Raw genomic sequence first — 21,688 nt, 5'->3', positions numbered from 1 at the left:
CCACTTGAGCCACAGAGCTACTTCTGGCCATTTTCTATATATATGGTGCTGAGGAATCGAACCCAGGGCTTCATGTACATGAGGCAAGCACTCTTGCCACTAGGCCATATCCCCAGCCCCCAGGTTGGCTTTGAACCATAATCCTCATATCTCAGCCTACTGAGTAGCTAGACAGAAGTGAGCCAACTGTGGCACCCAGAAGAGAGGAGGATTTCATTGTTATAGTTCTACACTTATTTACAATATATTCTCATTAATCTCATTCCCTGTATACTCTTTCTACCATTACCTCTTTTCTAGTGCCCAACTACTGGGACCATACTGCATGTGTGTAGTCACCTTACGGATTGTCTGGCTAGCGATGTACATTTACTGCCCATGCGCTTGCATAGATTTCTTTGGGTGCTGAGTATTACCTTGTCCATTGTGCACAGTTTATGATTCATGTCCTAAAAGATCCTTGGGGGCTTGCAAGTTTGGCAGCATTTATTTTGCTTGTTTGGACTTTGGTTTACAAAACTACAGGCTGTCTTTGAACTTGTAATTTTCCTGCCTCAGCCATCTGTAGTGCTGGGATAACAGGTATAAAGTTCCACAGCTGGCAAAACTTTGGCAATTATGAATAAAGTTGCTAAAAACATTTGTGTGCAAAAAAATTCTGTAATGAATGGACATCTCTGTAAGACAAATCTCAGAAAATATCTCTGTCTTCTTGGTTGAGTTCCTAGAAGTGATGCAAGTAGGTGAATCTGTACCTTTATAAACATTCAGGTGTGCTAAATTCCCTCAGGGAAGTCTAACTGGTTTGTCTTCCTACCAGATAGTGCTCCAAAATCTTAAACTTTTGAGTATTAAAATCTCCAAGCTTATTAAATGTGTTTTTTCTCTCTTCCTCATAATGCTTAATTAACTCTCAGAAGAACTCTGTAACTGCTTCTCCAGCCTCTGTGGTGAGTTGGAATGATCTCAATGGCTTGGTAAAGCCCATTGCTGGGCCTTGTCCCCAGAGATTCTGATTTCCCAGATATGGAGTAGAAACTGAGGGTATGTGGTTCTACAAGCTCTTGGGTAGGGATGATTTGTGGGCTGCACTTAGCCAGAGAAAGACTTGTTGGGTTCGCAGCAAGGAATAATACCCTACACATCCTGCTTTACCCTGTACTGTAAATTCTGCTAAGCAACCTGCTTTACGAAGTACTCAGAACACAGCTTCCTACCTATCCATTGCCATTGGCAGAGGGTGGACTTGATGAGCATTCTGGTGTGAGTAAGTATGCAAGGTGGTCCTAAGCATGCATTGAGCTAAGTAAGAGCTGGAGGGGCCAAGTACCTCAAGTTTATGTTGTTGTTACTTTTAAAAGTGTTCACACACACACAAAAGTATTCAAAGCTGGGTACTGGTGGCTCACATCTGTAATTCTAGCTACTGAGAAGGCTGAGGTCTGAGGATTACAGTTCAAAGCCAGCCCAGGCAGGAAACTCTATGACACTTAAATCTCCAATTAACCACTCAAAAACTGGAAGTGGGGCTGGGGATATAGCCTAGTGGCAAGAGTGCTTGCCTCGGATACACGAGGCCCTAGGTTCGATTCCCCAGCACCACATATACAGAAAACGGCCAGAAGCGGCGCTGTGGCTCAAGTGGCGGAGTACTAGCCTTGAGCGGGAAGAAGCCAGGGACAGTGTTCAGGCCCGGAGTCCAAGGCCCAGGACTGGCCAAAAAACAAACAAACAAACAAACAAACAAACTGGAAGTGGAGCTGTGGCTCAAAGTGATAGAGCACTAGCCTTGAGAAAAATAGCCCAGGGACAGGGCCTTGGCCGAGTTCAAGCCCCACAACTGACAACAATTTAAAAAAGTGTTTACTAGTGAGATACAGAAAAACTATAAGCTAATATACACAAGCTTACACAATTTTATAACAGTATTATTCATAATAGTCCACAAGCATAAGTTAAATTGATGAATGAGTGAATAAAAGGTGATATATGTGCACAATGGTCTATTAGTCAGCCATACAAAGGAGTGAAAGTGATGCTATCTTGTATTCATGTTCCAGGCCACCTAAGTCTAAACCAAGACCCACTTCCCCCCTCCAAAAAAGATATAGTGAAGTATTGATATGTGCTACAACAGGGATACGGACAAACCTTAAATGCATGATGCTAAGTAAAGGAAGCCACAAAATGTCTAAATGTCTGTGTTTCAATTTATATCAAGTCCACAATAGGCAAATCTACAGAGCCACAAATGGATTCATGGTTGTCAAAGGCTGGAGTGAGGGGGAGAGCATTTGGTGTGACAGATAATAATAACATTCTTGATGGAGGAGTGAGGGAGAGTGATTAATGCAGGGAGTACAGCTGACTCCATCTTGACTAGGGAAACATGGTAGGAAATGTTGGGGAGAGTAGATTAGGTCAACCTGACCCCAAAATTCTGCTTCTGTAAATGGCTTGCTTGTTTGTTGCTTGCTCTACCCCCTGTGTCAACCCCCTTCATCTGTGCTACGCTTTTACCTTTATTAAACCCCAGTCTGAGGACTGCTCAGGGTCACAGTGTCAGCGCTTGAGTCTGCACTGTGTCCCTGGCTGGTCAGCCTTCTTTTCACTGTCACAGTTCAGCTCCCGAGTCTGTGCTGCGTCCTTGGCCGGTCAGTTCGCTTTTTGCTTCCCCAGTAAATCCATCATTTTGGTTGAGACTGTCTCTGAGTGGTGGACTCTTGGAGAGACAGGGATTCACCTCCCTCAAACCCTGTAACAATTAAGATTTTTTAAATTGATTTATAGCCATGGCTGCATAAATCTGAATATACTAAAACCAGTGAATTGGATTTTTAATTAAATATTTGGATTGTTATTATAAAGGTGATATACTGAGGGGTTACTATTTCATAAGTAAGTTAATGAGTACATTTCTTTTTGCGCAATGTCACCCCTTCCTTCACTGTCTCCCAGTTTTCAATTGTATTCTTTTTTTTTTTTTTTGTCAGTCATGAGGCTTGAATTCAGGGCATAGAACCCTGTCCCTGAGCTGTTTTGCTCAAAGCTATTTTGCCCCAAGCAGATGAATTTTACTGTATAGAAATGGTAGCTTGAGGGCTGGAATGTGGCTTACTGGTAGAGTATTTGCCAAGCATGAGTGAAGCCCAGGGTTTGATTCCTCAGCACCACATAAACAGAAAAAAAAGAAAGAAAGAAAGATAAAGAAAAAAGAAATGGTAGCTTGATAAGGCTAATACCCAAAACATATCATTGTGGGTGAGCATTGGAGGAGTCGTGGAGGTAGAAAGGAAGCAGAGGGACAGCATGAGGAGAGAAAACTAGCTGACTATAATGGTGTTTGACCAAGGCTGAGCAACAGGGTGAAGTAGAAGGGCCTTCTGGGGAGGGGGAATGCCTACATAAATGCTTACAGGAAGGCAGGGGAATCTCAAGACTAAAAAAGATGTCAGTGGTTGTAATTAGCATTTATCAAACATTTATGCTAGAAACTGAAATGATGTGATCTGAATATTCATAAAACCATTCACTCACTTGTTCAATTATTGAGCAAACTTCTTTGGGTACTTTGAAAGAATTTGTTAGCCATGGGGAATACTATAACAAACGAACACTATTATTACCCTCTTATGGCCCCAAAGTTTCAGTTACAAAGTTATGGAGCTAGTCAGTGGAAGAATTGGGATGCAAACCCAACCTAACTCGAGAACCTATTTTCCAAGACACATTACAATCTTATACATGTTCATAAGTAGTCATGAAGGGAACCAGAATGTGCTACCTCAAGATATGCTGACTTGTTCTACTGAATATGAGTTGCTGAAGACACAGGAGATATAGCAGTTGGAGAAAAGGCCATCTGAACTGCCCCTGGCTGCTCCTTGCTACAGCATGCCATAGAAATGCCTTTGAGAAAGGTGCCTTCCAGAATCAAGGTCAAAATGGGTATCAAGGAAACCTTCAAACAAGCCTTACTCTGCCAGCATCTTCTCTAATACACTTGGACCTCTAGGTCTGTGGGTTCCACATTTGCCCTCCATTGGAGGATATAAATAACTGTGGATCAAAAATATTCCTGGAAATATTTCATCTGTACTGATAATGTACCAACATTACTATAAACAAGGTAGTACAAGAGCTAATTATAGTTTACATTGCATTATATATTATGAAAAATCTAGAAATTCATTTCTATGTTTGTAGGAAGTGGCTGAGTGTGTAGAGGTGACAGGGTGTGGGTGTGGATGTGAGTGTGTACAGCTTGATGGTAGGACACTTGCCTAGCATGCAAGAGGGTACTGATTTGGGTGCCAAGTGTAGAAAAATAAATTTTTTTGGTGGCACAGATTTTAACTCAGAGCCTCAGACTTCGCAGGAGGCACTCTATTGATAACTACACCTGCAGCCCTTTTTTGCACTAGTTGTATTTTGTGTATGTGTGCTAGTACTGGGGCTTGAACTCAGGGCCTGGGCACTATCCCTTAGCTTTTCTGCTCAAGGCTGATACTCTACCACTTGAGCCACAGCTACACTTCTGGTTTTCTTGGTAGATAATAAGAGTATTATAGACTTTCCTGCTCAGCCTGACATTGAACCTCAATCCTCAGATCTCAACTTCCTGAATGGCTAGGAGTACAAGCATGAGCCACCAGTATCTGTCAACTGTGTTTCTTTTTTTTTTTTTTGGCCAGTCCTGGGGCTTGGACTCAGGGCCTGAGCACTGTCCCTGGCTTCTTCTTGCTCAAGGCTAGCACTCTGCCACTTGAGCCACAGCGCCACTTCTGGCCATTTTCTGTATATGTGGTGCTGGGGAATCGAACCCAGGGCCTCATGTATACGAGGCAAACACTCTTGCCACTAGACCATATCCCCAGCCCTGTCAACTGTGTTTCTTTTATGGCTTCTGCATTTTCAATCACAACCAGCAAGATATTTGACGTTTTAAGATAATAAAAAGGGCTGGGAATATGGCCTAGTGGCAAGAGTGCTTGCCTCATATACATGCAGCCCTGGGTTCGATTCCCCAGCACCACATATACAGAAAATGGCCAGAAGTGGCACTGTGGCTCAAGTAGCAGAGTGCTAGCCTTGAGCAGAAAGAAGCCAGGGACAGTGCTCAGGCCCTGAGTTCAAGGTCCAGGATTGGTAAAATAAATAAATAAATAAATAAAAATTTAAAAAAAGATGGCTAGGAATATAGCTTAGTTATAGAATGCTTGCCTACCATGCATGAAGCTCTGGGTTCGATTCCTTAGTACCACATAAACAGAAAAAGCTGGGTGCTGTGGCTCAAGTAGTGGTAGAGTGCTAGCCTTGAGCAAAAGAAGCTCAGGGACAGTGCCCAGGCCCTAAGTTCAAGCCTCAGGATTGCCAAAAAAAAAAAAAAAAGATTATAAAGAATCCATGCTTTCTTTTATCTTTTATTCTCCTACTATTTCTACAGTGTTATATAAAATATACAATTGTAGTGGTAGAGTACTTACTTGTTCTGTCGCTCAAGTGGTAGAGTGCTAGCCTTGACCAAAAAGAAGCCAAGGACAGTGCTCAGGTCCTGAGTAGAAGCCCCACAACTGGCAAAAAAAATATGTGCACACAATTGTGTGTGAATATTTGTGCTGGAAATTAGACCCAGGGCTTAGGGCATACTAAGCCTGCCTGTGCTCTACCACTGAAATATATTCCAAGCAGAATATATGCAAGCCTCTGAATCATTTGGAATTTATTTGAAACACTGTGTCACAGACACAATTTGGCTTTTTTTTTTTTTTTTTTTTTTTTTGGCCAGTCCTGGGCCTTGGACTCAGGGCCTGAGCACCGTCCCTGGCTTCTTCCCGCTCAAGGCTAGCACTCTGCCACTTGAGCCACAGCGCCGCTTCTGGCCGTTTTCTGTATATGTGGTGCTGGGGAATCGAACCTAGGGCCTCGTGTATCTGAGGCAGGCACTCTTGCCACTAGGCTATATCCCCAGCCCCCCAATTTGGCTTTTTTGAACCATCAAGTTGCTTCAACCTTCTAAATATTACTTAAGAACAAATGAAGAGCTGGGAAAATGGCCTAGTGGCAAGAGTGCTTGCCTCACATACATGAAGCCCTTGGTTCAATTCCCCAGCACCATATATATAGAAAACAGCCAGAAGTGGCAATGTGGCTCAAGTAGCAGAGTAGCCTTGAGCAAAAAGAAGCCAGGATAGTGCTCAGGCCCTGAGTCCAAGGCCCAGGACTGGCAAAAAAAAAAAAAAAGAGAGAGAGAGAACAAATGATAGAAACATTTATTCTGGAAAAACCTGTTTTATACACATAACAATCTCTACCATTTTAAAGGTGGATATGGGCTGGGATTGTGGCTTAGTGGTAGAGTGCTTTGCCTAGCATGCATGAAGCCCTGGGTTCGACTCATCAGTACCACATACACAGAAAAAGCTGAAGTGGTGCTGTGGCTCAAGTGGTAGAGTACTAGCCTTGAGCAAAAAGAAGCCAGGGACAATGTTCAGGCCTTGAGTTCAAGCCCCAGGATTGTGAAAAACAAACAAACAAACAAAAAAGGTGGGTACATTGAAACCTGGTCACTTCTGGTTTCCTGGTGGTTAATTGGAGATAATAGTCTCACAGATAAGAGTCTTTCCTACACAAGCTGTTTTTGAACCGCAATCCTCATATCTCAGCCTCCTGAGTAGCTGGGATTATAGGCAAGAGCCACACGTGCCTGTCTTGAACTGCCATATTTCTTAAAGCCAACCTTCCTTCATAACCAGGAACCTAAATTGTTAGCACTGGGGCAGATCTATTTCTTTTAGGGTTGCAAACTTTGGGGATCCAAGTTCTCTAAAGTCCCCCTGATTTGACCAAAGGTGGTGAAAAACCTCAGAACATGGCTTGAACCTATTCTGTATCTGGGAAGAATTCAAACTCAATATCCAAGACCTATAGAATGAAGAAGCAGAAAAGCTGGTGAACTAGCCTATCTAGGCCCTTCTGTTTATTGCTAGAATGCTCAGTGCCATTTTTATTTTTATTTTTCCGAAATGCAAAAGCAAGGCTTTATTCAGGCAAGCTGCAGCTTGGGTCTCACTCAGTGCCATTTTAATCCTTCCTTCCTTCCTTTTTCTTTCTTTCTTTCTTTCTTTCTTCCTTCCTTCCTTCCTTCCTTCCTTCCTTCCTTCCTTCCTCTCTCTCTCTCTCTCTTTCTTCCTCTTTCTGCCAATCCTAGGGCTAGAAATCAGGTCTCCCTCCCTTCCTTCCTTCCTTCCTTCCTTCCTTCCTTCCTTCCTTTCTTTCTTTCTTTCTTTCTTTCTTTCTTTCTTTCCTTTCTTTCTTTCTTTCTTTCTTTCTTTCTTCCTTCCTTCCTTCCTTCCTTCCTTCCTTCCTTCCTCTCTCTCTCTCTCTTTCTTCCTCTTTCTGCCAATCCTAGGGCTAGAAATCAGGTCTCCCTCCCTTCCTTCCTTCCTTCCTTCCTTCCTTCCTTCCTTCCTTCCTTCCTTCCTTCCTTCCTTCCTTCCTTCCTTTCTTTTCTTTCTTTCTTTCTTTCTTTCTTTCTTTCTTTCTTTCTTTCTTTCTTTCTTTCTTTCTTTCTTTCTTTCTTTCTTTCTTTCTTTCTTTCTTTCTTTCTTCTCTTTCTTTCTTCCAGTCCCAGGGCTACAAATCAGGGCCTGAGCACTGTCCCTGGCTTCTTTTTCCTCAAGGCTAGCACTCTACCACTTGAGTCACAGCGCTATTTCTGTATGTGAGGAAAGCACTCTACCACTAGGCCATATTCCCAGCCCCCCTGAATTTTTTTTTTCTTTGCCAGTCCTGGGCCTTTTTTTTTTTTTTTTTTGGCCAGTCCTCATGGCTTGCTTGGCTGATGCTGCTATTTTGCTAATTAATTCTAGGTAGAATCCTGAGGACTTTTCTTTCTAGGCTGGCTTCAGAGTTCCTCTAGGTTTCAGTCTCCTGAGTTATCTCCTGAGTTATCTATGATTACAGGCGTGAGCCATCAGAGGCCCAGGTGGCTTGTCTTTTTGTGCAGTTTCTAATTACTACTGGAAGCTCTTTATTAGGTTGTATAGTTTCCGTTTGGAGCCTGTTCATTGCAGTACTAGTCTTTTTTTTTTTTTTTTTTTTTTGCCAGTCCTGGGTTTGGACTCAGGGCCTGAGTGTCCTCTCTGGCTTCTTTTTGCTCAAAGCTAGCACTCTGCCAACTTGAGCCACAGCCCCACTTCTGGCCATTTTCTATATATGTGGTACTGGGGAATGGAACCCAGGGCTTCATGCATACGAGGCGAGCACTCTTGCCACTAGGCCATATCCCCAGCTCCGCAGTACTAGTCTTGTATCTTATTTTCCCGTATGAATTTTAGAAGCAAAACAAACACACACACACACGCAAGCTCCGTACATACACACACACGCACACACATGTTCCCTCCAGCCCAGCCCAGCAGTGCCACGTATGGCGTGGCCCAGAGAAAGCCGGCTAGGTCCAAGCTCCGCCCCCCGAGCGCAGACGTCACGCCTTCAGCCCGCTCCCACAGCCTGAGTGGCTGGTAGGGCGGTACTTAGGGAGAGCGGCTGGACGCTACGAAGGGGCGGGACCAGCACGCGCCCGGAAGTGTCTGGGGAGGTGTGGTGACGTATATCCGGCGAGTTGCTGGCGGTCCCGGGAGCTGCTGGTCCGTGCGCTGTGAGGGAGGGTCGGAGCCGCCCGCCACCACCAGAGGAGACCCTCGGGCCGTGAGTCTGGGCGCCTTGGCCGGGGAGGCAGCCGGGGTCGAGGGTTTGGGGTGGGCGTCGGGGAGGGTCGGGCGGAGGCCAGCCTGGCGGGGGAGGGGGGGAAGTGACACGCAGGCGGCTTTGTGGGCCCCAGGGCTGGTTCTGGGCGGAGACGGGCCGGCTGGGCCGGGACTGCTCCAGCTACCGCCGGTCTCGGGGGGTACGGGGCCCACTTGCATGTTTGTTGGGGGCCTTACAGCAGCTGGGCAGGGTAACAGACTGGGCTCGGGTTCACAAAACGGCCTTGCGTTGTGCTAGGTGAGGCCGGTGGTGGGATTCCTCGGTGATTACCCCTTGTTTCACAGACCCTGGGTGGGATTGAGGCCCGAGGCCCAAGGCCCGCCCCAACCAGGTCTGCAGGCTCCTAGTTCAAGGCTCCTCCCACGTAAGCTTGCTCTAGTCTTCTGATGGACTGTTTCTCGAACCCTGGCTTTTCTCCTCCCCCCCCCCCATCCCTTCTCTGGTGTGCATGGAAAAATTCACTCTTGAGCGTTTGGCACAGATTAGTTTTTTTCTGCATGATTTATTGGAGGTGAGGATCGCACCAGATTGCCTCTTACACCCTTACTTGTCTCGTCTTCTTCCCGAAGGGGAATCCATCTGTTTGGGATGATATCTGAGGTTTAGGAAGAATTGCTGTAGGGCAGGTGACCTTTGACATTTATCTCCCTCAAGCCAAACAGTGTTTCTTAGTCAAAGGCCCGCTGCCTTCTATACTTGGTCTATCTGGAATGGTGTTTCCAAGTTGCTCTGAGTATGTCTAAGAAGTAATGTGTGAATTTTTCGTTCATAGTTATTTTGATGCTTATCCTTTATATTTGTTTGAACCAGTCAGTCCTGAACTTGCAAGCTTTCATTTTAGGTACATCAGTGTTTTTTGTTGGTCTTCAAAGCCCTTAAATTTTAGAGTACTCCAACTTGCCATAATGTCACAGAATGGATCAAGAAAATAACTAAGATGCTAATTATTAGAATACCATTCAGAAGGTGTGTGTTGTAAAGACTTTGTAGGTTATCTGGCAGTTGGTGTGTTATAGGAAGTACATTTCCTTTATTTTTTAAAAGCAATTTTGTAATTTTAATTTTATAGTAACAGGAAGAACTTTGGCTTTGGTGTTAAAAGAGGAGAGTTTAAGTCCCAGAACTGTTACTTTTTCAGCTGTGCAGTTTGGACAATCTAGCAGCCTAGGAGTCAACACCTTCCTCTTGGTAACAAGAGGCCAGTGTGGTCCCTGCTTGGTAAAGTTGATGTAAGGATGAATTGGGATGTATGTGCAGATACTGTACAAACTCTGTCACCACCAATGAGTTGTTTTGATGTGTTGAGATCTCAAGGATGGAATAGCCATCAAGGCCTGAGGGGACGGCAGAGAAAACATTGTTTTTTTATTTGCCCACAGAAATGGGACCAGAGATACAGGACCTTTATAAATATATTTAAAGTTCTAGACTGCTCTTTCTGGTTTTTTTTTGGGGGGGGGTGTTTTTTTGTTTTTTTGCAGTTCCCAGTCGGATTTGAACACAGGACCATGTACTTGCTAGGCAGTTCTGTACCATTTGAGCCACATCTGACCCCTACTAATCGGATTTCTCAACTGTGCTAAATTTTCAGACACAAATGTTATTTAACAAGCTAACTTTGCTGGTTTTTTTTCCAAAGTATTTGACTAAAAGTTACTGAAAAGGGTAAAACAAAACTTTATTTAGTATCTTTTCATGAAAACTTTTCCTTCAATTGCATCACCACCCAAACTCCCACTTTATTTGTTCCCTTTATGATAAGAGCTGAGGAAAGTAAGCAATAAGTAGTTCCTGAGGCTCATAGGCCATGCCACAGACCTGATAAAAACCCAGTCATTGGATAAAAAGATGGAAAAAAGTTTGCATTTTTCAGTTTCCTCTTCAACCTGAATTATTGTGTGCGTGTGTGTGTGTGTCACTTGCGTGCATGCACATGCATGTGTGCACATGCCAGTCCTTGAGATCAGGGCTTGGGCACTGTCCCTGTTCAAGGCTAGCACTCTGTTAAGCCACAGCTTCATTCCAGCTTTTTTTTTTTTTTTTTTTTTTTGTGGCTAATTAGATACAAGAGTCTCACAGATTTTCCTCCCCAGGTTGGCTTTGAACCCACACTCAGATCTCAGCCTCCCGAGTAGCTAGGATTATAGACCTGTGCCATCTGTATTTCCTCCAACCTGAATTCTAAGAATGTACCTGGGGCTGGGTAAAGGGGATTGTCTGATTTAGGAGGCTGGGATATGAGGATGGCTAGAGTCCAGGAGTTCAGACCAGTCTGGGCAACACAGAAAAAGATAGTGGTTGATCATACCTAAAGTTTTGTGTTGAGATGCCCCCGCTGAGGGAGAGGAATGAAAGTGGTGACACCCCTTTCCTTCCCCTCATACACACTAAACCAGATACAGAGGCAAAACATTCAGTGTGACCCAAGAAATAAATGCACCTGAGAAACCTGAGGAGTCACCAGTTTCTCTACATTCTCTCTTAATTTCACTCTTCAATCTGTTAATACCAGTGTGTATAGACCTGTTAGTAGTTTTGTACATTGCTTGTACATTGCCTGTGGAATAGTAGGAAGGGTGGAGTTAATATCAATACTAAATTGTACTCTGGAGTCTATTCCTTTATTATAATGATTTTGTGTATGTGTGTGTGTTCCCGCGTGTGAGTGAGTGCACACACATCTGTGCTTACCCCACCAGTATTGAGGCTTGAACTTAGAGCTTTGTGTTCTTGCTTAGCTTTTTTTTGCCCGAGGGGTACTCTACCACTTGAGATATACCTCCTTCCCTGTTTTTTGCAGGTTAGTTAGTTGGAGGTGAGAATTTGTCTGCTTTATTTGCTTGGTTTTTTTTTTTTTTTTTTTTTTTGGCCAGTCCTGGGGCTTGGAATCAGGGCCTGAGCACTGCCCCTGGCTTCTTTTTGCTCAAGGCTAGCACTCTGCCACTTGAGCCACAGCGCCGCTTCTGGCCGTTTTCTGTATATGTGGTGCTGGGGAATTGAACCCAGGGCCTCATGTATACGAGGTAAGCACTCTTGCCACTAGGCCATATCTATCCCCAGCCCTGCTTTATTTGCTTGGGTTGGCTTCACACTGTGATCCTCAGATCTCAGCCACTTGGATAGCTAGGAATTCAGGCATGAGCCATCTGCTCCTGGTACTTTTCTTTTTTTAAGAACTGTGTACAATAATGGTAGCTTAATAGGATTTTCATTCCAGTAGTATGCTTTTCACTTTCATTTCCTACCCAGTGTATCTATATGGCCTTTTGATCCAGATTATTGATAAGAATGATTTCTTAGAGGTGTTGCTAACTGGTAGACAGACAGCAGTGGTGCATCTAGGGAGTGTGAATGAGCAGTTGCCTGGAGGAGCCAGTCACGCAGTAAAAGAAGAAAATGTATCTGTTAACTCTTAGCCCTCTTGAGTATCACTTTGAAAGTTAGGAAACCAGGAATTGATGTAGACAGCAGATCATAGAAGCTTCTTTCAGGGTACAGAATCATTGTCTTAAGGGGGGAAAATTGTCTTTGCTTTGGTTGGCCAGAAAAGAAGAGTCTATGGACACGTATAACATGCATATAGGAATAAAAATTAACTTCTCTAGGAATGTGGTGGTATTCAGAAAGCTAATGTTTACTACTTTAATATTTTATACAGGTAGTAAGCATTAATAATGTCTTTCATCTTTGAGTGGATCTACAATGGCTTCAGCAGTGTGCTCCAGTTTCTAGGTAAAGAAGCTATTTCCTTGAACCCTGTTATAGTTGCAAACTTTGTATATTTCCTCCAACAGTTTAAATTGGAGAGAGACAATTTACATTTGAAAATTATTTTATCTTTTAGGACTCTACAAGAAATCTGGGAAACTTGTATTCTTGGGCTTGGACAATGCGGGCAAAACTACTCTTCTTCACATGCTCAAAGATGACAGATTGGGCCAGCATGTTCCAACACTACATCCAAGTAGGTTTCAAAATACCAGGTGACCTTTTATCTTTGAAGGTCAGTGTGAAACTTGGAGAGTGAATTTCTATTTAACTTTTGTTATCTGAGATCCCAGAAGCCAGGTCATTTATAAGTTATCTATAGGAAATACTCAGGTCACTTACTGTAAACATCTGGAGCTTTGCCCCTATCTATTTGTACTGCTTCTGTAATGGGACACATCTCCCATACCTACTTCTACAAAGTAGAAAACATCATAGGGGAAAAAAATTTGGACCAGGTGTCAGTGGCTCCCACCTGTAATCCTAGCTACTCAGGAGGCTGAGCTCTGAGGATCACAGTTCAACGCTAGCCCAGGCAGGAAAGTCTGAGACTCTTTATCTCCAACTAACCATCAGAAAACTGGAAGTGGCACTGTGGCTCAAGTGGTAGAGCTCTAGCCTTGAGCTGAAGAGCTCAGAGACAGTGCTCAGACTCAGAGTTCAAGCCCCACAACTGACCAAAAAAAAAAAAACAACCAAAACAAAACAAACTTGTTTGGAATGGGTTAATAGTATATTTCATTCCTGTATCTTTATCTTTACCAGGAGAAAGCTTCATTAAGTTGTGCATTAGTATTTATGTATAGTAATGCTAGTTGGGCCTTTGGCTGGAAAAGTTTATTTCTTTCCTCTTCACAATTTCAGCATCAGAAGAACTGACAATTGCTGGAATGACGTTTACCACTTTTGATCTTGGTGGACATGAGCAAGGTAAGAGCATGGACGTGGATGTGTAGTATGTACTTGTGGTTCATTTGTGTTCTCTCTCCCAAAGCAGCATGTCCTTTTATCTTATAAATTACTTGCATTTAGAATTCACCATTGGATGTAGACATGCTTTCTTTTTTACCCTATTCCAAGGACCAGAAATGAATGGCTTAGAAACTAGGGCTGGCTCAGCAAGTACAGTGCCTGCTTAGCAAATTCATGTCTCTTAGTTGAAACTCATTTAATAATATTACCTGGATAAAGGAAATTGTAATACTATGCATAATAAGGCACTACTTTTCATTGATTACCTCTTGTCATGAAACATTTCCTGCCTATAATCGCAAGTGAGGCTGAGAGTTCCAGGTGAGCCTGAGATACATAGAAAGAGCCTGTCGCAAACAAAAAATCCTAAAACATTTCTAAGACTTTGTGTTAAATGTGAGAGGTTGAGTAACTTGCCCTTGGACATAAACCATCTGTCAGACAGTTGCCCGCAGGGTGAGCAGTAGTGTGTTAGCACACCCATACACTAGTTGGTTAAGACTAAAGATTTCTGGGGCAAGTAATTTGAATCTTGATCTTATTTATTTAATTTACTGATGTTGGGAACAAAAATGGCTCTGAGGATGACACTGGTCACTTAAGTGAGTCAGATTGTCAGGGTGTAACACTGCAGACTAGTGGACATTTTGGTAAACTGAAGAGCTCAGACTTCATCTAAAGGGGAAGCTACTGTTCACTTCTGGCTGATTGTTGGCATTTGGGTAGGTAGGCATGGGGTTGCCAGCACATGTTGCTATTTTTCAGGGAAGATAGAAACTCTTGGGAAATTTACAGAAATCAGGGTTAGTCTTATCAGTCCATCAGTTTGCATCCCGTTGGCCAGGAGTTAGAAATCCATAGGGAGGGCTGGGAATATGGCCTAGTGGCAAGAGTGCTTGCCTCATGTACATGAAGCCCAGGGTTCGATTCCCCAGCACCACATATATAGAAAATGGCCAGAAGTGGCACTGTGGCTCAAGTGGCAGAGTGCTAGCTCTGAGCAAAAAGAAGCCAGGGACAGTGCTCAGGCCCTGAGTCCAAGGCCCAGGACTGGCAAATTAAAAAAAAAAAATCCATAGGGAATTTAAGGTAGTGAGAACAGCCAAATTTTTCCCATTTTGTAGACATTTTCAAAATGTGTTTTTGTTGATGCAACTACAAACTTTGTCTTTTAGCACGTCGGGTTTGGAAAAATTATCTTCCAGCAATCAATGGGATTGTCTTTCTGGTGGACTGTGCAGATCATTCTCGCCTCATGGAATCCAAAGTTGAGCTTAATGTACGTTTTTATTTTTTTTCTTTTCTTGGCATCTATTTCTCGTGTGATATAGCTCAGTAGTGCCTGTGATTAATCATTCCAACTAGCTTGTGGTCTGAGTTCTAGTAAAAAAGAAAAAAATGTTTGAAAATCTATGACATGTTTTTCACTGTCCTGAGGAATCTCAGCTTGAACTTTAAAATAAATTCTATGGTGTCTATCATAGGGTAATGGTGTGGTTAAGATTGCTCAGGACACAACAGTTTATGCTTGTTGCCTAAGCATAGTTAGTAGTGCTCCTATGTTGAATCTGCTTTCCTCGGTTGTGCCTGTCTCTCTCCTACTTGGCAGACTGTAACAGTCTATTTGCATTCATCCTTTGATATTATTAAGGATTCACTTCAGGAGTTTCTTTTGTCAACTCTTATTTTCTTGGCTTAATGATTTCTTTTTTCTTCTTCGCCCCCCCCCCCCTTTTTTTTTAACATTTCTTTTTTTTTTTTGGCCAATCCTGGGCCTTGGACTCAGGGCCTGAGCACTGTCCCTGGCTTCTTCCCGCTCAAGGCTAGCCCTCTGCCACCTGAGCCACAGCGCCCCTTCTGGCCGTTTTCCATATATGTGGTGCTGGGGAATCGAACCGAGAGCTTCATGTGTAGGAGGCAAGCACTCTTTCCACTAGGCCATATTCCCAGCCCCCCCCTTTTTTTTAATGTTAGTATTGGTGCTTGAACTCAGGACCTCATGCTGTTGCTTGTCTTTTTTATTCAAGGCTGGTGCTATACCACTTGAGCCATACCTCCACTTCAAGCTTTTCGTTGACTAATAGTAGATAAGAGTCACAGGTTTGTCTGTCTGGACTGGTTTCAAACTGAGGTCCTTAGATCTCAGCTTCCTAAGTAGGTAGGATCATTGGTATGAGCCACTGGCACCAAGTGGCTTCTTTTGTTTTCTTTTTGCCAATCCTGGGGCTTGAACTCAAGGCCTGGGCACTGTCCCTGAGCCTCTTGTGCTCAAGGCTAGCACTCTACCACTTGAGCCACAGTGCTATTTCTGGCCTTTTCTGTTTATGTGGTACTGAAGAATCGAATCTGGGGCTCTCAAATCTTTTTCTTCAGTTTATATTTTTCTACACCTGTTTCTGGCTATTAGAACCTGACTCGTTATTTGCAAAATGCTTTTCAAATCTGTAGTCTCATGTGGCATTTCCTATGGGCCAGCCAGTTTTCCTCTCCTTACATTCCTCCTACATTCTTGGTTTTCTTGTTCTCTAAGCTGGTATTTCTGTCGCTTCCATGGGACTTATTATTCCTTTGCCTATCCCTAAATTGTGAGTGTTCCCCATGTCCTGTACTTTCTCCTAGGCTAGTCACTCCCCATTCTGTCATCTGCCACCATATCAGTGACTTCTAGATGGATTTTCTCATCTAGACCTCTCTTGAACTTCAGCCTTTTAAATTCTATCTGCCCGACAGTTGTGCCTATTAATTCTGTTTTCCCACAGCACAGCTATTTGTCTTCCTCTACCCCCTTTTCTGGACATGTAGTTCAGAAACTCGAGTGTTGTAGATTCCAACACCATTCTGCCATGCACTGTAATGCAGGAAGGAATTCTCTTGGACTCGTCATATTAATAATCTTAGTTTTCTATCACTTTCAGGATAAAGTCCACAAATCTTCTGCAAAGCACAAAAATCTTTTATTTTCTTCTCTTTCTGTTTGCTGCTTTTTCTCCAGCATCCTTTCTTTGTATTGGGTGTATTCAAATATGTTCCAAACACAGAGAACAACTTATCCTTATCCTTCCTTGGATATTGTACAAGCTGTTCCCTGCTGGCTTCCTCACTTGTTCTTCTCCCTTATACTTCCTGTAGCTATTAAACCTTTTTTTTGTTTTGTTTGAACACTTCTGGGGTTGAGCTGAGGGCCTTGTGCTTTGCTAGGCAGGTGCCCTAACACTTGACTCATACTTGCCAGCCTTTCTTATGTTTTGCCTTTTATAGAATAGGGTCTGAAGATCTAGACTTTTACTCACATCTGGATTTGTGGTCTCAGGGTATAGTGAAGCTAACTTTTTTAGAATGTGGGATATGGCACCATGTTGTATATTCTAGCTGTAGGTTGATGTGCTTTAATCCAGCCATGCTATTTTCTGTGTGGCTTCTTAGTTCTTAACCTGTTGCAGAGCCATTGCTTATATTCTCCTTTCCATTTATCCAAGTCCTACACTTCCTTTACATCCCCCCTGTCAGTTCTGTATCTTTGCTAAGACTTTCTTCAACCCAAATGTCATTCTCTTTATCTGAACTTGTTTTAGTATTAGTCTCTCCTAGTTCATTGTGGCAGTCAAATACTGCATTTTGCTTTTAGCTTTGTAAACATGAATATGAACATAGAATTAGGGTTTTCCGCATCCAGGTACTAACCAGGCACGGTCCTGCTTATTAGCTTCTTAGATCAGATGAGATTGGTGCTTTCAGGGTAGTATGGTCACAGATAGAATTAGCATTTTAAAGAGGGCATCTCTTCCCTGCTTTCTGTGTCTCTGTCAGTGTGTGAGGTTGTGCTTTGCCTATACTGGCCCTGAATGATTGCTCAGGAGTTTCTATAGTGTTCTTGAGCTCTGTAGCCAGAGCATTTATCCTTGCAAGTCTGCTCAGTTCTGAGGATGGTTTGTGGTTCAGCAAACCAGCTCTGAGTGGAAGTTGGGACAGTCCTGCCTTGGGAATAGACAGCCTTTTGAGGCAGTTAGGGGGATTTTTACTTAATGCCAAAGCATACTTTACATCAAGATTTTCACTTTGCATATATGATGCCATATGAGATGTGGAAAAATCAAAGAGTTTTCATTAATCTGGTGTACTTTTATGGGTTCTTCATTTATCTCTTTTTTTAATCCTACCTTTAGGCTTTAATGACTGATGAAACAATATCCAACGTGCCAATCCTTATTTTGGGAAACAAAATTGACAGGTCAGATGCTATCAGTGAAGAAAAGCTCCGTGAAATATTTGGGCTTTATGGACAAACCACAGGAAAGGTAAGGGAAAAATGTTTGGGAGTCCTAGGAAGGACATCCACAGTGTTTAAATCACAGATGTTTTGCTATCTAGATTCTGCTTTCCTTTCAAAAGTTTAGAATTGGCTTAGGATTTCTCTTAGTGTAGGTATTTTGTAAGCTCACTGAAGGCAGGGAAATATTTTATTTATTTTGGGCAATGCTGGTGATTGAATCTAGGACCTCACACATTAGGCTACTGAGCAACTTCTGATCCCTTTAACCATTTTCTTATTTTTTTGGTATGGTGGGTGGATTGAACACAGGACTTGCCTTGTGTGCTTGCTAGGCAGGTATTCTACCACTTGAGCCATGCCTCCAGCCCCGTATTGCACTGGTTATTTTTGAGATTGGGTCTTGCTTGATGCCAGCGCAGGCCTGGGCTATGCTTCCCATGGTATGGGGATGTCAGGTGCCATCTCAGCCATTGGTTGAGTTGGAGTCTCACAAACTTCTTTTCGCCCAAGCTGGCCTCCCACCTCTTTCTCCCAACTAGTAATATCTAGTCCTTTAAGTATTTGAAAAATTTAGTAAAGAGAATCTTTTTTTTTATTATAATTTTCTGATTATCTTACAAATTGATTCTGAGAAAGAGGCCCCTTCTTGATTCTTGAAAGACTTGTAGCTTAGAAATCCATTTTTGTGACTGGAGATTTTAGATTATAAACTAGCATCACATCACTTTTGAAGTATTAAAATCAAAGTAAGTATTTGATTCTTATTCAGAGAGGTAAGAGTGTTAGCTATTTTGCAGATGAGGAAATAGTCTTCACAGCAAGTTTGATATAAAACCAGAGATAGAACTAGTCTTGCACATTAGTTGCTTATATAGTCTCCAGTTACAAAAAAGGGTTCTGTTTAGAAAAGCAGACTCTGACAGGATATACAGATCAGATGTGATAAGTAGCATAGCATCCCTAGGCTTCTTTTTTTCTTTTTTGTTGTTGAAATGTTTGAACTCAGGGCCTAGGCATTATCCCTGAGCCTTTTTGTACCTAAGGGTAGTACTCTACCACTTGAGCCATAGAACCACTTCTGGTTTTTGAGTGGTTTATTGGAGATGAGTCTTTGTTTTGTTTTTGTTGCCAGTCCTCTCTCTCTTTCTTTGTTTCTTTGTTTGTTTCTCTCTCTCTCTCTCTCTCTCTCTCTCTCTCTCTCTCCTCTCTCTCTCTCTCTCTCTCTCTCTTTTTCTGGTTATTTCAATGCAATTTTAATTGTACAGGTAGTATGGACAAGTGGTTCATCTCCATCCTGAAGAAAACACTTAACATCTCCCACCTTGAGTAATTCTGTCCAATTCAAACAGCTCTTCAACCTTCTGACTATCTTGATGTGTATCTTGGTGTGCTTGTTCACCGGGTACAGCCTTCAAAGCATTTGTCCCACCTGTGCAAAGCATGGTTTTCAGCCAGGCAGGGCCACCTGCTTGCCTGCAGGGGCAGTGTTAACGAGAATACTCTGCAATAACATCTAATTCTGGTCATTTTTGTATGTCACCTCACCCCAGCTTCTGCAGGGTCAGACATGCAGGACAAGTGCCACAAGCACTTGGCCAAACAGCAGGACTCTTAGCTACTGTAAAAATAGATTTTAAATAAAATAGAAATTCTATAGGAAAGAGAATTTGATTATGCTTTCCATTCTAATTCTTATTTTAGGATATCTGTGTATTTAAGTCCAGGGAGGACTTACAGTCCGTTTTGCCCTAAGTATGAGATGCAGATTGGCTGTGTGCATTCATTCTGCAACCTCTCAAGGATTCTGGGAAGGGCAGTGGCAGCTTCACACTGATAGCAACAAGGAACATGGGTGTGGCGCGGGGTGTGGAGGTGTCATGGACTAAAGAAAGGATTCAGAAATGTGTGCCATGTAAAATACTTTGGCTAATGAGAAAGCAAAAACCCAAAACCCATGGTTGAGCAGTAAGCCTTGTTAACCTAATCCAGCTACCTCTTCAAGAAGCTAAATTCTAACGTGGTTGCACTTCAGTTTTGAGGGCCTGAGCACTGTCCCTGGCTTCTTTTTGCTCAAGGCTAGCACTCTACCTCTTGAGCCACAGCACCACTTCTGGATTTTTCTGTTTATGTGGTGCTGAGGAATCGAACCCAGGGGGCTTCATGCATGCTAAGCAAGCATTCTTCCTGTAAGCCACATTCCCAGCCCTGGAGATGAGTCTTATGGGGACTTTTGTGCCCAGACTGGCTTCGAACTATGATCCTCAAAATCTCAGCCTTGTGAGTAGCTAGGATTACAGGTGTGAGCCACCAGTGCCTGGTGGCTTTTCTTTAATATTTTTAAAACTATCTTTCTTTGTGATCTATGATAACTTCCTTTTTTACATGGTTCCTTAGTCTTGCTACTGTTATATTTATTTCTAGAAATACTTACCTTCAGTTACAAGTGATTTATAACACATTTGTTGTTCAGCAGCTGTTAATTTCCTCAGTACAACTTTGTCATTGTCTCTTGCTGAATGTTCTTCTAAACACCTCTAGCCCATCAAAGAGCTTGTTGGTTCCATGAGTTCCAGTGGCATTTTCTTACTTTGCCGCCATAACTTTCCAATGAATGTCCAGTACTCAAAGCAAATGCTTTTCAAGAGATAGAAGGCTGGGAATTGAACTATGTTGTTTATTCTATCCTGAAAGCAAGAGATATGTTTCTGTAATTATCTACTTAGATTTTCATTTAAGGGACTGAGAAAGTGATTATAGTGATAACCCTTTCACTCTTTTTCTCTGTGGAAATGCTAACAGGCCTGCCTTGGTTCTACCTCCTTTAGGGAAATGTGACTCTGAAGGAGCTGAATGCACGCCCCATGGAGGTGTTCATGTGCAGTGTGCTCAAGAGGCAAGGCTACGGCGAGGGCTTCCGCTGGCTTTCCCAGTATATTGACTGATATTTGGACAGTGAAAATAAAAGAGTTTTACTTCTCTGGACTGATCCTATTCACAGCTTCCTCATGAACTTTTCTAATAGAGCAAGGAAAGCTCTCCAACCATGTCTGGCGTTGAGAAGCCGAGTTTGTCAACTCTCATCACCCAGTGGTGACATGTGCTCTTCTCCACACTGTTGGGAGGTAATGCTGTCCCCCCATGCTGGGTCAGGTCAGTATCCCGGGACTCAGAAGCTGGCAGGATTTGCTGGGTAAAACTGTGTGCCATCATAGGACACCTGAAAAGAAAAACACGTCTCACCACTGTGGTTGATTTCAAAAGAAAGTGATTCTATTTTTAAAAAAAGAAAAGTGTTGTTAATGTGATTGGTATCCCTCCTAACTGTTTGAGTTCAAAATTTTCTTGGTCCAGAGTTCTATTTCTTTCTTTCTTTTAAAACTAGTGAGTGGCATTTAGATACTTGGCAAAATTATGAACACGTGCACATTGGGAGCCAGAGCTAAGTAGGGTGGGCGAACTTCTGCCCATTGAAATAGTAGATTGGTGGAGAAGCTCCCCTGTCCCTGCCTCATTGGAAGTGGCATCAGCTTGTGTACTGAGGACTAGGAAAGGGGCAGAACCCTGCAAGTGTGGCAGGTTCCACTGTGGTAAGTTGGGCGATTCCTCGTCATGGAGTGGGTAGTAGATTGTTCACTGTGGAGAATGAATTATAGGGTCAGTTATTGGCATTACTTTTTTCTTATAAAGTTGCAAGCTTCAGCCAGTCTTTGCGCTCACACTGTTGTAACATTTCATTTCTCTTCATAGCACCTTCCTTTTTCATTTCCAGTTATAAAAAGTATAAAGGGTTGAGAACATTTCTCATGTATAAGTGTATCACTTATTTTGTACAGATTGTAAAGGGGAATGTTCTGGATAGGGGAATACAGCTTTTAAGGGCTCAGTTATGAGTTGAGAACTTAAGAT

The 21,688-nt window shown here is 42.8% G+C and overlaps 1 protein-coding gene across 2 annotated transcripts; it reads left to right on the top strand.

Moving 5' to 3' along the window:
• Nucleotides 1-8,582: 8,582 nt before the first annotated feature.
• On the top strand, nucleotides 8,583-20,764 carry Sar1a (secretion associated Ras related GTPase 1A). Of its 2 annotated transcripts, none has more exons than XM_048338940.1 (7): nucleotides 8,583-8,712; nucleotides 12,431-12,504; nucleotides 12,617-12,736; nucleotides 13,405-13,470; nucleotides 14,688-14,791; nucleotides 17,676-17,807; nucleotides 20,608-20,764. In XM_048338940.1, the coding sequence occupies exons 2-7, from the start codon at nucleotides 12,447-12,449 to the stop codon at nucleotides 20,722-20,724; spliced, it is 597 nt and encodes a 198-aa protein (XP_048194897.1). In that variant the 5' UTR covers nucleotides 8,583-8,712; nucleotides 12,431-12,446; the 3' UTR covers nucleotides 20,725-20,764. The 2 variants fall into 2 exon arrangements, with proteins under 2 accessions (XP_048194897.1, XP_048194898.1); XM_048338941.1 differs by having other exon boundaries at nucleotides 8,612-8,748.
• The last annotated feature ends 924 nt before the right edge of the window (nucleotides 20,765-21,688 follow it).

The sequence above is a fragment of the Perognathus longimembris genome, chromosome 2, assembly GCF_023159225.1.
Source record: "Perognathus longimembris pacificus isolate PPM17 chromosome 2, ASM2315922v1, whole genome shotgun sequence".
Lineage (NCBI taxonomy): Eukaryota > Metazoa > Chordata > Mammalia > Rodentia > Heteromyidae > Perognathus > Perognathus longimembris.
The sequence above is the reverse complement of the archived record's forward strand: the minus strand, read 5'-3'. Positions and strand labels throughout refer to the sequence as shown.

Coding starts and splice junctions, on each gene's coding strand:
- Sar1a (XM_048338940.1), top strand. CDS start 12,447: ATGTCTTTCATCTTTGAGTGGATCTACAATGGCTTCAGCAGTGTGCTC. Junction 12,505..12,616: donor CAGTGTGCTCCAGTTTCTAG/GTAAAGAAGCTA, acceptor TTTATCTTTTAG/GACTCTACAAGAAATCTGGG. Junction 14,792..17,675: donor AATCCAAAGTTGAGCTTAAT/GTACGTTTTTAT, acceptor TCCTACCTTTAG/GCTTTAATGACTGATGAAAC.